Source organism: Megalops cyprinoides, chromosome 16, assembly GCF_013368585.1.
Source record: "Megalops cyprinoides isolate fMegCyp1 chromosome 16, fMegCyp1.pri, whole genome shotgun sequence".
Taxonomy (NCBI): Eukaryota; Metazoa; Chordata; class Actinopteri; order Elopiformes; family Megalopidae; genus Megalops; species Megalops cyprinoides.
Window position 1 is genome coordinate 27,153,040 of NC_050598.1, and position 15,034 is coordinate 27,168,073.

The 15,034-nt window shown below is 46.3% G+C and overlaps 1 protein-coding gene across 1 annotated transcript in view; it reads right to left on the bottom strand.

The window, feature by feature from the left end:
* LOC118790845 (A disintegrin and metalloproteinase with thrombospondin motifs 2-like) overlaps window positions 1-15,034 on the bottom strand; it is a 126,972-nt gene that overhangs the window by 17,074 nt on the left and 94,864 nt on the right. The window contains exons 7-13 of the mRNA XM_036547938.1: window positions 9,277-9,360; window positions 5,246-5,402; window positions 4,445-4,550; window positions 3,887-4,030; window positions 3,159-3,291; window positions 913-1,026; window positions 76-221 (exon numbers count right to left, since the gene is read on the bottom strand). Coding sequence (XP_036403831.1) covers window positions 76-221; window positions 913-1,026; window positions 3,159-3,291; window positions 3,887-4,030; window positions 4,445-4,550; window positions 5,246-5,402; window positions 9,277-9,360 — 884 coding nt within the window. The remainder of the gene's footprint in view (window positions 1-75; window positions 222-912; window positions 1,027-3,158; window positions 3,292-3,886; window positions 4,031-4,444; window positions 4,551-5,245; window positions 5,403-9,276; window positions 9,361-15,034) is intronic.

The following is a 15,034-nucleotide window of genomic DNA, read 5'->3' on the forward strand; positions in this document are numbered from 1 at the left end:
GTGTGCGCTTGAACCCTGATGGACTACAGATCTCAAAAAGGGACAAAAAGCGTGCAGGCATTCCTTGGCACTCACATTGGGTTGTTACACTCGCGGGTGCGGAAGCGCACCCCTCCTCCGCATGTCCGTGAGCAGGACCCAAACTTGCTCCACATGCCCCAGTTCCCGTCCTGTTTCAGGATGTCCGGGGTCAGCCAGATACAGTGGCCCTTGAAGCAGTGCTGATATACGAGAGGAGAGTCAATCACATGACCTTGCTGAGATACAAGAAAACAGACATTCACATGACTTTGCTGAGATACAAGAAAACAGACAATCACATGACCTTGCTTAGATACAAGAAAACAGACAATCACATGACCTTGCTTAGATACAAGAAAACAGACAATCACATGACCTTGCTTAGATACAAGAAAACAATCACATGACCTTGCTGAGGTACAAGAAAACAGACAATCACATGACCTTGCTTAGATACAAGAAAACAGACAATTACATGACCTTGCTGAGATACAAGAAAACAGACAATCACATGACCTTGCTGAGATACAAGAAAACAGACAATCACATGACCTTGCTTAGATACAAGAAAACAGACAATCACATGACCTTGCTTAGAGACAAGAAAACAGACAATTATATGACTTTTTGGAGGAGAGTCCCTGGCATGGTTAGACAGGTGAGAGAGCAGGTGTGTGTGCGTGTGTGAGTGTGTGTGCGTGAACTTATATGTGTGTATGTGAGTCAGAGAGAATGAGTAAATGTGACTGTTAGGTGAGAGAGAACAGGTCTGTGTGTGTGTGGGATGAAAAAGCAGATTTGCAGGTTTGACCATAAGACCACATGTGCTGTTGTGAATGTGTGTGCGTGTGTGTGTGTGTGTGTGTGTGTGTGTGTAAGATGGACTCTTACCTTCCCGGGGGCACACATGGTGCCGTCAATGGGCGGGCCCTTTTTGGTCTTACAGAAGAAGGGATTGTCGGGGTGACTGCACCACAGCTGCTTGCAGGGGTCGAATGTGCGGTACTGGAGGGGACAGAGACGCCCTCATTCTCACACAAGCCGACACTGAGCATGCCCAGAAACATACTGTACACCACCACAGCAGCACTACAGCAAATACTCAACATCACCAGAGAGACCTACTGGACTGGACACTAAACATTGATAAAATAAACCACAACGAGGATTAACCCATTTTTACAGTGTGCTGTCAGGAGAGGTTACAGACATAAAGCCAACTCATGCAAACAAAATAAAGGAATGAAAAAGAGTCTGATGTGGCAGTACTGAAACAGCTTGTTGAGTGTAGCCTTGGAACACTCTCAGGTTTCAAACTGAAGCTGAGAGGGGGGTGAGACGTGAGCACTGTGCTGAAGTAAGGGAGGCTGGATGTCGGTTAACTCGCCAACTCGGCCACCCGCCCACCCCCCCCAAAAAACAATTCATCCCTGTTCATACCGAGTCCAAGTGGAAACCCCCACGCTCCGGGTCGACTCTGCTCCCAAGCCCTGATCCAAGATCAGCAGACCCCAAACCTTGACCCTGACCATTACGTGTAAAAAACAGATGGAGCTGATCTAGGGTCAGTGCTTTTGGGGGGGGCAGACTCCACCCACATCCTCCCCCCACACTGACGATAGGGGCCCCATTGGGTGCAAACCAGGGCTGGCGCTGATGATGTCAGCCCAGGAAGCTGTCACGCTGGACTGCAGGATCCTAAAACCCACCACTGACCATGCCCCCTCCGTTCTTTCTGAACGAGAGCATCTTTGTCTCATCGTTTGTCGTTTCCCAATGGTTCCTCTCCCATAGGTGGAAAAGACAAAGAGGTTGGGGCTAAAAATGTGCATATTTCAGTTAAGATCCAATCATCTTATTGAGAACGGGTGACTGGCGTGGCCTGGGTACACACGGCACTCCCTCTTGAACAGAGTTGTGTGGGGGCCGGCCCACACTGGCGGGAAAAGAAGGAGCCGTTAGCATCCTGCAGCTTGCATGCCGACAACATGAGAATGGGAAGAACAGAAAAAAAAAACGGAATGAAACCATTAAAAAGGTGACCACGAGAAAGATCGATATCGATAAGTAGAAAATAAAGATGCGGCCACACTGTTCTGGGTGGGGGGGATCGTGTTGCCTTACCTGCGTTCCAGACTGGCCCACCTTTTGCAGCTAAGGAAACGGTTCGACAAGAGAATAAAGTACAGCACTCCAACTGGCAAAATGTGCAAGGCACTTCAAGATGTCATCTTTGAGGTCATGTGACACCGTGTCTCTCTGTGTTCCCTGATTAGCTGTGCTTGTACTGATTCACTGCATTTGCCCTAATTTGCTGTGTTGGCTCTGATTTCATGTATTTTCTCTGATTCACTGTGTTTGCTCTGATTCACTGTGGCTGCTCTGATTCATTGGGGCCTCTCTGATTCACTGTGTTTGCTCTGATTTTCTATGTTTGCCCAGAATCACTGTGTTTGCTCTAATGTGCTGTATTTGCCCTGATTCACTGTGTTTGCTCAAAGTACAAATTAAAACAGAATAAAAAGCAAAGCAATGAAAACATGTCTTGAAAATGTTGGACCAAAGAGCGAAGATCATCTGATGTGCCGAAAAATGTCATGACTTTCTTATATTAAGCTGCACAACTACATGGCTGAAGGGTACCTGTTCTTCCTTACACCTGAGTTACTAATCAGCCAATATGATTAAATAGTTATTTGATTACATGACCAAGTTATTTGATTAGATGACCAATACTTGTCTGATTGGACAAAGATATTTGTAACTGCTTTTCCAACACTGTTGATATGAAGCTACCAAGAAATCCTGGTGTAATACAGCTCCATAGGACCAGAGCAGCAAAATCTACTATTAATCTTAGCAGCCCTCAACAATTAATATCCAAAGATTAGGCCCAAACTATTCCCCCTCCACCTCTGAGCAGAATATAGCCTGTACATTTCAAAGATTGACAGGGGCAGTTGGAAAAAGGTATGGCAGCATATTTTCCATACGTTTTTCCCAAAGGCACGACTTCTTGGTGACGGGGTGGGATGGGGTGGAGTGGAGGCCCTGAAATTGAAAACAGGCGGCAGGGACAGGGCTGTCGGGGTGGAGGGATGGCGCGGGCGGGGACGGGGGTAGGGAGCGGCACTCACCGCGGTGCACATCATGTAGCCGATGCCAAAATCGAAGCGACACTGTTCGTTCATGGAGTAGTGGATCCCAGGCAGTTGCGGCAGTGATGGCCAGTTGTGGTCGAAGGGATCGTCACGGAGACAGTCGTAGGAGCTACAGGAGAAAAAAAACGGCAGAATGACCGCTTATGTATCTCACCAATTCCAGGGTCAGTCAGTTACGTGGTCACTCAGTGGGGAAAATCCCTGTTCTTATGTGCTGTGCTTCACCTGATGCAGTGTGTGTATGTGTGTGTGTGTCTGGGAGGGTGTTTCCAGTTAAAGGAGGAGGGTTAGTATGACAAAGGGATGGATCAGTGAAAGAGAGGTAGGAAGAAGACGGCAAAAGAAGAAAGGGTTAATAGGGACACAGTAAAAGAGGAGGGATTTAATGAGACAAATGGAGATGCTCAGTTAATGAGGAAGGAGCTCAGTGAAAGAGGGAGTGGTCAGCTGGATAGAGGGTGGGGCTCAGTGAAAGAGGGGGTGGTCAGTTGGATAGAGAGTGGGGTTCAGTGAAAGAGGGAGTGGTCAGTTGGATTGAGGGTGGGTCTCAGTGAAAGAGGGAGTGGTCAGTTGGATTGAGGGTGGGGCTCACTGAAAGAGGGAGTGGTCAGTTGGATTGAGGGTGGGGCTCACTGAAAGAGGGAGTGGTCAGATGGATTGAGGGTGGGGCTCACTGAAAGAGGGAGTGGTTGCTGTTGACTTACTGCAGATATCGGCCTAGCTCCTGCTGGCTGCAGCGGGACCAGTGGAAACGGTGGAAAGCAGCCTGCACCAGTGGGGCCATGATGCTCCCCATGTGCACCTCATCTCCACAGCGGTTTCCCTGGCCGTCATGCTCCATACCCAGCCTGCAGGGGGCGACAACGGACCTTCGATTTAACTGCATGTGTGAACCTGAGTGAGCGTTCGTATGCGTTTGTGTAAATGAGTTTGTGTCTGTATGGGTGTATGAATGAGTGTATGTATGTAAGTATATATGTGTGTGGGCGCAAGTCTGTGCGTGAGTGTGCATTCTGTTAATGTTGGTGTTTGTGCATGCCTGTGTGTGTAATAGACTTTGTGTGTGTATGTGTGTAGACCTGTGTGTGCGAGAGTGTGTGTGTGAGAGTTGTTTGTGTAAGTGTAGGTTGATGTATGTATAGGTAAGTGAAGTTGTGTTTGTTTGTGTGTATACCTGCGTATGTGTGTGTGTGTGTGTGTGTGTGTGTGTGTGTGTGCGCGCGTGTGTGTCTGTGTGTGTTACACATTAGACAGTCACTCACACATGTCCAGTTTCGTGGGCCACCACAAAGGCTGAGGAGAACCCGTCCTCATGGTTCAGAGTGCAGCTCCTCACAGGGTGGCACATACCTGTTACCGGGGCGTAACCTGGGAAACGGGGGAAAAGGGAGAGACAGAGTGAGACATACAGAGAAAAGAGTCACTGTCTCAGTGTAATTTTGCACATGTCGTACATTTATTCTCTTTCACCCCTCTGCAGACAGCAGAGAGAGGAGAGGTTCGGTCTCCAGCTGCCATGTTGACAGGAACACTGGCATCTAGCTGCACCCTAATGACCAAAAATCAGCTCATATGTCATCTGTCTGTGACAGACTCTGGGTCGGGGACGCTGCTGGTGCCATTGAGAAGGACTGCTGATATTCTTATCCCACTGACTGAGTTCTGAACTAGGGTTCTGCGGCTAGGGCCACTTCAAAGCCTGCAGGAAACTCAAGCAGTTATGAAGACAATATGACTCTACATCATTATGTCTGTTAAAGTGAGGGCGAGTGTGTGTAAACGTGAGTGAGCGTGAGGACAGAAAACACATTATGCTGTGTGTATGTGTGTGTGTTTGTGTGCGATGTTTGCATGTGTGTGTGACTGTTAATGTGGGTGTTTGGGCAAGCATGTATATGTATGCCTGTGTGTATGTGTGTGTGTGTGTGTGTGCACGTGTGTGAATGTGTGTATGTATGTGTGTGTTTCCATGAACGTGGGAGTTTGTGTGTGTGTGTGTGTGTGTGCATGCATGATTGTGTGGTGTTTGTATGTGTGTGTTTGTGAGTATGCATGTGCTGTACCCTGCATGCCCGTGGGGCCAAACTCCTGCCGGGTGAGGAAGATGGCGTGGTCATGATACTCGGCGTCACCCGAATCCTTCTTCTGCTGCAGGAAGGCCCAGCGGCACACATTCTCCAGACTCTGAGAGGGGTTCCCCAGCTCTATCAGACTCATAGACTGAGAGAGAAATGGGAGGGAGGGAGAAAAAAAGAGACGAGAGGGAGATATAGAGAAGGGGGGTGGGGGGGTGGGACAGAGAGATAGATAGTGAGAGGATGAAAGAGGGGTCAGGGCAGACAGTGAGACGGAGGTAGAGAGAATCACCATTAGTAGAGTGGAAAAAAACAGAGATTCGAAAACCATGCTGAATTCAAGAGTCATTAGGTCTAAGTCTTTATTAAGCACAAACTCGTGTGACAGGAAATGACAGGAAACAGTAACATCATTCTCTCTCCGATTCATTGCAGTTACTGTTCTGTTTCCAAAGAACCCTAAACATATCCCTGAATCTGAGCACACACATCTGCACACCTGTAACAACCAATATGATTTTACTACAAATATTAAAGCAAAATATCTAGTTTTTATTTTTGAAAATAAATTCAGTGAACAGAGACCTGATCTGATTCTATTTTTGCAGTATATATCATTACAAATCTTCTCAAACCAGATACCAGATCTCCTGTCAAATCATTCTGGGTAGCTTGTGAGTATGTTTAGTTCCTAGGCCTAGGGATTGCAAACCTACAAATTAGTGGTGGTAGCTGCTGTCTCACATCTGAAATGTCTCAGTCAGAGATGTGGGCAGAGACAGGAGCACAGAGCTATGCACTATGTACGTACACACTGCCCTTTGGCTCTACCTATCATTCTGTGGGTTTATTCCTGAGCTAATTCAGGAGGGCGCAGAGGAATAATTATCCGTGCCACAGCAATGATCGGGATTTACCTCACATCTCTAAACTCAACTGCCTCTGTTCAAACTTTGCTCGAGAATTTTTTTTGAAAACGCTTTTTTTTTTTTTTTTTCCCAGATAAGGCCTTGAGGGGCACACTGGTTAGTAGTTCATTTCAGTGCAGTCCCAATTGTTTCATTTTTTTTGGATAAAGTCAGTGCACAGTTCAGAGGAATTGCACCCCCCCAGTGCACCCCCCATTGCACCATTTAATGAGGACAAATAAGGGCACAGATGCATTTGTTAAGGTATGTTCCAAGCTGCAAATCAAACACTGATTAGTCCCCCTGGAACATACCGAACAAAGCATAAAGAACTATCGGGCCGGCTTAATGCAAACCGAGAAACGGAACCAAAGCAATGTTCACGCCAATTTCTCTCGGTAAATAACAGTTAACTCCATAAATTACCGCTCCCTGTTGTCATTGTCTGCAGAGGGCGAGCTAACTGCTTTTAAGACAGCAGGGTTCATTCTGTCTGGTGAATATCATGGTCTTTAGGAGCGCATCGGCAAAGCCGTGCAGCCGACTGTGCTTGCTAGCAACGGAGAGCCCAGAAATTTATTATTACTTAGACTGATGATATGGTAAATAGACAGAAACATGAAGCATTATCAAAATTTACAGTCTATCACAGGATCATGTGAGTGGCTGTACTGGACATTGGGGAGAACAAAATCTTCATAAATAAAGGAATGTATAAACAGTGAGGTGAGGGAAAGGGTTGTATGCTGTTATCACACTGCTTGATATCAGACACTTTTTAAAATGTTTTAAGCACGTCTTTTATACACTCGGTCAAACAGTAGTTATGTAAGTATCAAAGAAAAGTAAGAGCTGCTTAAATTGTCACTCACAGTTAAAAGACAGTGTTGTGTTGTTAGATCAAATACAGGCCCAAGTCTATTAAACAACATGTGTTATATCTCATCAGGTGATAATTCAAAAATGATGAAATATTTAGCAGAAGGACAGGATATCGATGTTTTATGTGTAGTACCCCATCTGTGAGCAAAGGTAACAACTTCCGGCAACAATGAATAAATGTGAAATGTCACATGAAGAGAGAAATGTTGCCAGATCATTAACTAAACAATGAAAAATTAAAGGAATGTTTAATAATTGCAGCCAGCAACAGGTGAGGATCTTTGACTCAATATTCTCTAAAGGTGTAAATTTCTGAAGGAAAAACATACACATCTGGTATAATTTATATTTCCAGCTCAGGTTGGTAAAGTATAAGTGCACAAAAGACAGTGAAAGAGAAAAAAACCCCAACAGTGTTGTTGCTGGCTAGGACGTGAGACACAAGAGCCTTCTTAAACGGTGATGTTTTCCAGATGTTCCTCTTCGAACTCTATTATCAGCACCGCTCAGCCGAAATTTTTTTAATAACAAACCACGACTGCACTAGCACAATCCTACCAGTAGGTGGCAGCCTTGCAATAACAAATAGGCATTGAGCGTTCCATTGCTGTCAGATGCACTCACACTTCCGTTCTTACTCTCTGTCTCTCATTCATACACATGCACATGCGCATATATTCACATATGCTTTTCCTTTCTATCTCTCACAGATACACATATTCTGCCTTTCTGTCTCCCTCACAAGCACGCTCTCCTTCCTCTTTTAAACACACACACACACACACACACACTTTGAGTCTGTCCTGCTTGGCCATTTTCCCCTCACACCCACACTGGTCAGCAGTGTGTTTAGAGAGTGGCAGTGTGGCAGTTGCTTCCTCCTGCTGGTAATTTAATGAAGATGGGGCAGAGTGTCTGGGGCATGTCAGGGAACAGATGTGAGGGAGCTCTCTGATGTAAAAATGATGTAAAAGGTGTTCAGGGTCACGGCGCTAATCAGCAGGCCGCTGGTGCCGGGTGCGGTTGTCACGGTAATTGTGGATGATGGACAGCCACGCGCGGGGCTGCATGCCGAATGGGGCAGGCGAGGGCCACAGGACGGCAGGGGCCGGGGACCCCTGGGAGAGCGCTGACAGGTTCAGCTGGGACACTTCCTGTTTTATTCAGTTTAATCTGGAGAGTGCCAGGTGTCAAGGCACGCTAATGTTACCCACAATTCCCCATTGCTGCTGCTGCTGCTGCTGCTGCTACTCGGCAGAATAGTCAACAGCTCTACCGCAGACAGAAAGCCCTCTGAATGGCAACCAAAGCCACAGGAGAATGCGTTCGAAAAGAAATATTGTTTGAACTGTAATACCTTTCATGGATCTCTGGTGATATTTGCAGTCATAATAATGGCTCTAGAGCAGGAGTGGAGGTAATTGTAGAGATATCTGGTGAAGATTTGCTGATTGTACTTGTCCTTGTAGATTCGATTTAAACAGCAAAAATAAATTACAGCCTTTGTTCAGTGAAACCATAGAATTGTTTATGAATTAAGGGATGGTTATTGATTGTTCATCTTATCCGTAATTTCCCAAAATGCTCTGCGCCTCTGGTCAACAGGGGAGAAGCTTGATTGCATAACATCGGACCTCGGTGTGCCTTGGCACTGAACTGTAAAGGCGTGCGACTTTGAAAAAGCTCCCCTGGGATCACGATGCTTTTAGTTCCCCTTTTGCTCAGTCCACACAAACAACAAGCCTTGGGCCTTGGTAAGTACTGCGCAAGCCGGGAGGAGCCGAGGAGGTGGGAGCAAATTCGCAGTGAATACATATGCTCACAGCTGAATGCAATGTGGGGCTTGATATTTCACTTTGAGACAAACTGTATATTGAGGCTCATTTTACGTACCGCCATACTGATAAACTCTGCAGTTCCTTTGTGACGTTCAGAAACCTTCACAATAAAGCAATGATGGAAAGAGAGGCTTCATGAACCACAACATGGGTGGCGTTATCAGAAAGTCACTGCTGTAAACTCTCAGTTTCAGTGAAACCTTTGATCACAAGTTCATCAAAACGCAACATTAAAAGTGACTGTTTCATGTCTGCATTGTTGCTCCTCAGATAAACAAACGAAATAAAGCGAATCGGCAAACGTAAGAATGCTGAAAGGTAAAGGAAGCAAGCTAGCGAAAACGGTCAGAGTGCCTACAGAGGGGATCTGGTCTGGTCCGGTCCCACTCACCTTCTCATAGGGCAGCATGATGATCCGCACCAGAACCACGTTGATCCGTGCCCCCAGGGACTGATCGTGGTAGATCTCGTTCACCTGCAGACACACGTAAGAGGAGGGTTGGGGATTAGCACGCAGTGTCACTCTCCCACGACCATGTGTTCAGGTATCCTCACTCCACACGCTTTGGGGAAACACTCCACCGTGCTCTGTGCTAAACAAATTCCCCCGTGGAAACTATGAGGGTGATGCATATGAGGATGTCACCCATGTTGTGACAGTAGTAACGGACACAGACTTGAAACCAGACCGTCACGGGTTTGAATCCAAGGTAGGACCCTGCAGGCGTACACTTGGGCAAGGTAGCAATCCTGAACTGCCTCAGCAAATATCTAACTGTACAAATGCATGATTTTGACAGCTACATAATCTGTCAGGCTGAGGCTGTTTGCTCAACAGTTGTTTATTCTCAAAATTATGGATTGTACACTGTTATAGGGCTCCTATGCTGTGCTATATTATTGCGCCCACGCATTATGCTGTCTCCCCCGCATGAAAAGGAGAACAGGGTATGACCACACCGATCAATGCTCCACGACCTGCCCCGGCTACTTCTGAACAGGGGAACAAGAGGGGAACAGTGCAACGAGACCATGTCTCCAAGCTATATGCCACTGTCACCCCGAGAGACAGCTGCTGCAAGGAGTGAATGACAGGACACCGATAACAACCGGCAGACAGACATGTCATATAGACAAGATGTCAAGCCAATGGACCGAGTCTCTTATTGTAATGAGTCGTCAAAAGAGTTGATGACAATTACTGTCAAACTGTTGTGGCATACAACACTCAAGAGACTCTTTTATGTAAGTGTTTATATGATAGCAAGAGTATACTCACAATGCTTATGGTATTATTTGTGATGCTGATGATATTAAAAGCGTCCACGAAATGCCAAATTGTATTTATTTCTATTTGTAGGATTAGGTAAAATTGGTAAGCATTATCTGGCCATGCATCTTAGGTCACTTAAGCCTGGTGAACGTTTCAAGCTCTACTCTGCTATAGTTGCCTTTACAAGGAGGCCAGCTGATGTCATAGGTGGATTATTAGAACTGTTATTATAAATGATAACTTTTTAAAATGAACTGAACCAGGTGTGATATTGCGGGACTGCAAGTGTGAGGAACTCTGTAAGTGAAAGACTGAATTTCTGCACCCGGAAATCAACAACAAACCTCCTACCCAGATGAATTTCAACACGTTTCACAAGTTTTAAATTTCACGTTTTATAATGAGAGGGTAGCGAATCTCTTCCCACCACTACTGTGTTCACTTCACTGCTCCTTATTTCACATAACCCCCCCCCGTCTCTTTCTCCCCCTCTCCTTGTCACCTTTCAGCACCACTTCCTGATTGCCCCTTCCCTCCATTTCCTGCTTACCTGGTACTCCATCTGTCTCTCCTGTTTGTCTCAAGGGTTACCTAAAAGGGGTTTGGGCACACTGTGATGAATTCAAACCAGAAGTAAAGTGGCCAATGTGAATAACTGGAGTGAGTGTTCCAGTTTGGTAAATCTCTGAATCTCTTTCTTAAATCTCTGAATATTCCAGGTTACCCCTCCCACCCACTTGCTGGTTGTCTGTTTTTTTCTGTCTTCCTACTTGCCCCTTTACCCTGCCTGTTGGTTATGGGTCTCTCCCATGTCCTGGGTACCCCCCTCTTACCTCTTTAAGTTTTTTCCCCACCTCACCTACAGTGCAGAAAAATAATGAGAGTCTTTGACTCACTCAGACTACCCGCAATATGAATCTGCAGTGGGGTCTTTCCTAGCTTGTCATTCTCAGAGAATACAGTGCCACCTGTCCTTCTCAAACTGCTATGCACACAGAAAAAAAAAAAAAAAAAAACGTTTTCCTCAGGTTCTAATCTCTCACCTTTCGGTCTGACTGGAGCCTCGTTACTAATTTAACTGCTCAACATTGGCCCCCGTGCACCAGGGGAAGTTGAGGGGGGGGAAAAAAAAAAAACACGAGAAGAAATCAAGTTAAGTGGCGAGACAGAGGCAGACAAATTGGTACAGAAGTTCAGACGGGGTGTCCTCGGTGTCGGTGTGAGCCGGTTAATGAGGCAGGGGGATGTAAACACAGACTCCAATAACGAGATTTCTGACAGACAGACGGCGAAGAGGGGCGGGGTGTTAGCGACTCACACGGCTGCCTGACTCTAAACTGAGGGAGAGAAGGATGGACAGACAGAAAGAGAGAGAGGGAAAGGGAGAGGGGTGGGAAGGACTGGGAAAAAAAACTGCACTTGTCCTCCTTTTCTTGCGGCTCTTTTTTATTATTTTAATTTTTAGTTTTGAGCTGACATTGGTTGCTAGGCAACGTCCAAACTTCAGTGGGGGGGCACACAGTAAAAAGACACCTCCATCTGCACCCCTCCCTCCTGGCTGATGGTACTGCTCCTGACCCTGTCTGTCTGTCTGTCTGTCTGTCTGCTCCCTCCTGGCTGGTGATCTTGCTCCTGACCCTGTCTGTCTGTCTGCTCCTTCCTGAATGATGTTACTGCTCCTGACCCTGTCTGCCTGTCTGTCTGCTCCCTCCTGGCTGATAGTACCACCCCTGACCCTGTCTGTCTGTCCTCTCCTAACAGGTTTGGGATTACTGGGTGTGTCCCTGTTGTACGTTTTTCTTTCTCTGACGCATACAGAAAATACCCAGCCACTTATTCCTGCTTTCCAGAGCCAGGGAACAAATGGTTAACACGGAGCCCTCTGACAAGGGAACACTCTGACCAGCAGAGCATTGGCCAAGGAGTGGCACCGTCCTCGAGGCGGGTCATCTCACGCTGCGTCCAGTAGGCTGTTACCAAGGCGACGACCGGGGCCAATTAAGACACAATTGACCTCCTGGTGACCCTGACACCAGGACTCTGAACCTTAATGAGCGCTAAATAGACCGAGCTTTCCCCCCGATCTGCCTTTTAGCTTCACATCATGGGCTTTTTAAAAGCCTCTCAGTGGGGCCACACCACTCCGCTGACACTCGGCACCATTGACTGCCTTGCGTCTGTCGTTTCAAGACAAATGCTTCCCACTTTTTCTCTCTCTCTCTCTCATTTTATTTCTCTCTCCCCCTTCTCTTACCTTCTCTCCCCTTTGTCACTCTCTATATTCCCCCCGTCTTTTCCTTTTTCGGTCTCTTCCGCTTCCCCTCTCTCTCTCTCTCTCTCTCTCTCTCTCTCTCTCTCTCTCTCTCTCTCTCTCTCTCTCTCTCTCTCTCTCTCTCTCCCTCTCTCTCTCTCTCTCTCTCTCTCTCTCTCTCTCTCTCTCTCTCTCTCCCTCTCTCTCTCCCTCTCTCTCTCCCTCTCCCTCTCTGCCTACCTTAATGAATCCAGCAGTGGACCTCTCATTAGTTTTGCCCCCCATCTCTGGCCTTCTGAAGGGCTCTGACTACGTTTCATTAGTTAGATTTCAGCTGACAGGTAACTAATGTAAGCCTAGAGGTCAGAGAGTCAGAAAATCATTAATATCAGATTAATAATGCAGCAAGGTCTTGCACCGTGGCTCTGCTGTGGTGAAGAGAGAGAGAGAGAGAGAGTTGGGGGGGGGGGGGGGGGGGGGGACTGAAAGCGAGAGGGAATAGGAAAACAGTGTAAGTGGAAGACAGGGAGAGTAAAAAAAGCACAAGAAAAGAGAGAGAGACGGAGAGACAGAAACAGCAGGCAGCAGGTTAGAGGTTGTTGCTGGGTTAACTCGGGAAGCAGATCATTACAGTCAGAAGTCCATTTATTAACTGCTATCCCACACACGCACAGACACACGCATGCACACCTGCACATACACACACGCACGCACGCACGCACACCTGCACGCGCACACACACACACACACACACACACACACATACATACACGCACGCATGCACACACACATACATAAGTGAGTGCACACACATACACACACAGACACACAGGCACACAGACCCACACACACGCACATAAGTACGTGCACACACAGACAAACATACACACACACACACACACACGCGCGCGCACACACAGGCACGTCTGAGAGCAGTTATAAAACCCACGCTGAAATGGGAATGTATATGGGAGCAGGGGGGGCTGTGCTTGCTCGGTGTCTGGTTACAGATCACTGCCATTTTCACCTGACATTTGGGCTATTATTACCTGTCTGACATTTAATCTCCTAACAAGGATTTTAAGTATAAATGATTACATAATTACTGTACAATCTGTTCTAAGAATATTAGTGGAAACTGCAAAAGGGAGGCTGACCAAAATACATTATCACTATTAGTAATATGAGTAATACCAGTAATATACTATATCATTATCAGTAATGTCTTCCTGTGCTAGTCTTGAATTTGTAGGAGATGGGAAATGAAAAATTGTCTTACATGCTTACATACTGAGGTTTAAAGTATGTGTTTTTGCCCAAAAGGGGTGGGTGGAGTGTTGGGCTGTATGTGTGTGGGGGGTTGCGAGGAATTTTGGGTTGTTGTCCTAATACTGTGATGCAGGCCTGATACTCTCAATTTCTGACATAATGGCAATCAATCACACATCCCAAAGTACAGCACACTGTGGAAAAGACTCTTCTAAAGAAAACAGAAAAAATAGAAATTATTGATTTAGAAAACCAGGGGGCATCTGAGTAACACAGAAAAAAAATCCTTTTAAAACCATTAGAAGATATAGCTTGACTTGCAATCATTTGATGAAACAGGCTGATGGCCATCGAAACCTCACTATTACACCCAAAACTGCATGTATAGGCTGTACACCACTCCTTTTCTGAATGAAGTCTATCTCTGATTGTTTCTGATCACACAAATACATCTGTGAAAAAAGTGCTCTAAAAATGGAAAAGGTATTTAAAATACTCCCACCTGCAGGGGCTTTGGTCCATGGCTGCCCCTGAGCAATCCTTCATTTAATCATTCAGATACATGTGGATTTGCTGTAGAGGAGTTAATGGGAATCTTCTCTGAAAAATGAGCAGTAAAGTACCTTGCAATTATTTCTACACATACATCTAACTGGAGCTGGAAATTCTTTTCACAATTTTATGGAAAAAAGCCAATTGATATTTCAAAAACAAACCCTAGGGATGCAGTTTAATTGGATGTACTAGGGGCACATAAGTCAATGGCCCCTATATGACTGATTAGTAAAATACAGTAAACGATTCGTGGGACCAACTGAACACTTTCCCTAGATTTCATTTTCTCGTAGAAAAACCCTTTGCCCCTATTCATCAGATGTTTAACGTGCGTACAGTTAATTTGATGTTTGTCACCCTGCTCAAATCATACAAGAAGGAGTGGGTCTGGATGGGGAGTTGGGATGCATTCTCTGGTTAGAGAGCTTAGATCTCTGGTTAGATGCTATAGGTCCCTGGTAAGCATGGATTGTTGATGCAAACGGGGGGGGGGTGTTGCTACCTGCTTTGTCTTGCTGTCCTTGATTATCTAGCGAGGTTCCAGGGTTCAGGGTTTGGGGTGAGGGGCTCAAAGGTGGGCGGGGGCGGGGGTGGGCAGGATATGGGATGGCTTTTGATTCTGGTCTGGGCCATCGATTCGCTCTGCTTCCCATGGACACATGTATGAGGGGAATCAATTCGCTTTAGCATATTTCTTTTGTGGTGGTGCTGCGCTGGCCCTCCCTTTCTTTTCCTTGGCGACGCAGAGGGCTATTGGATTGTTTCTGAGGAACGGCGGAGCAAAAGTACACTTGCTGAACG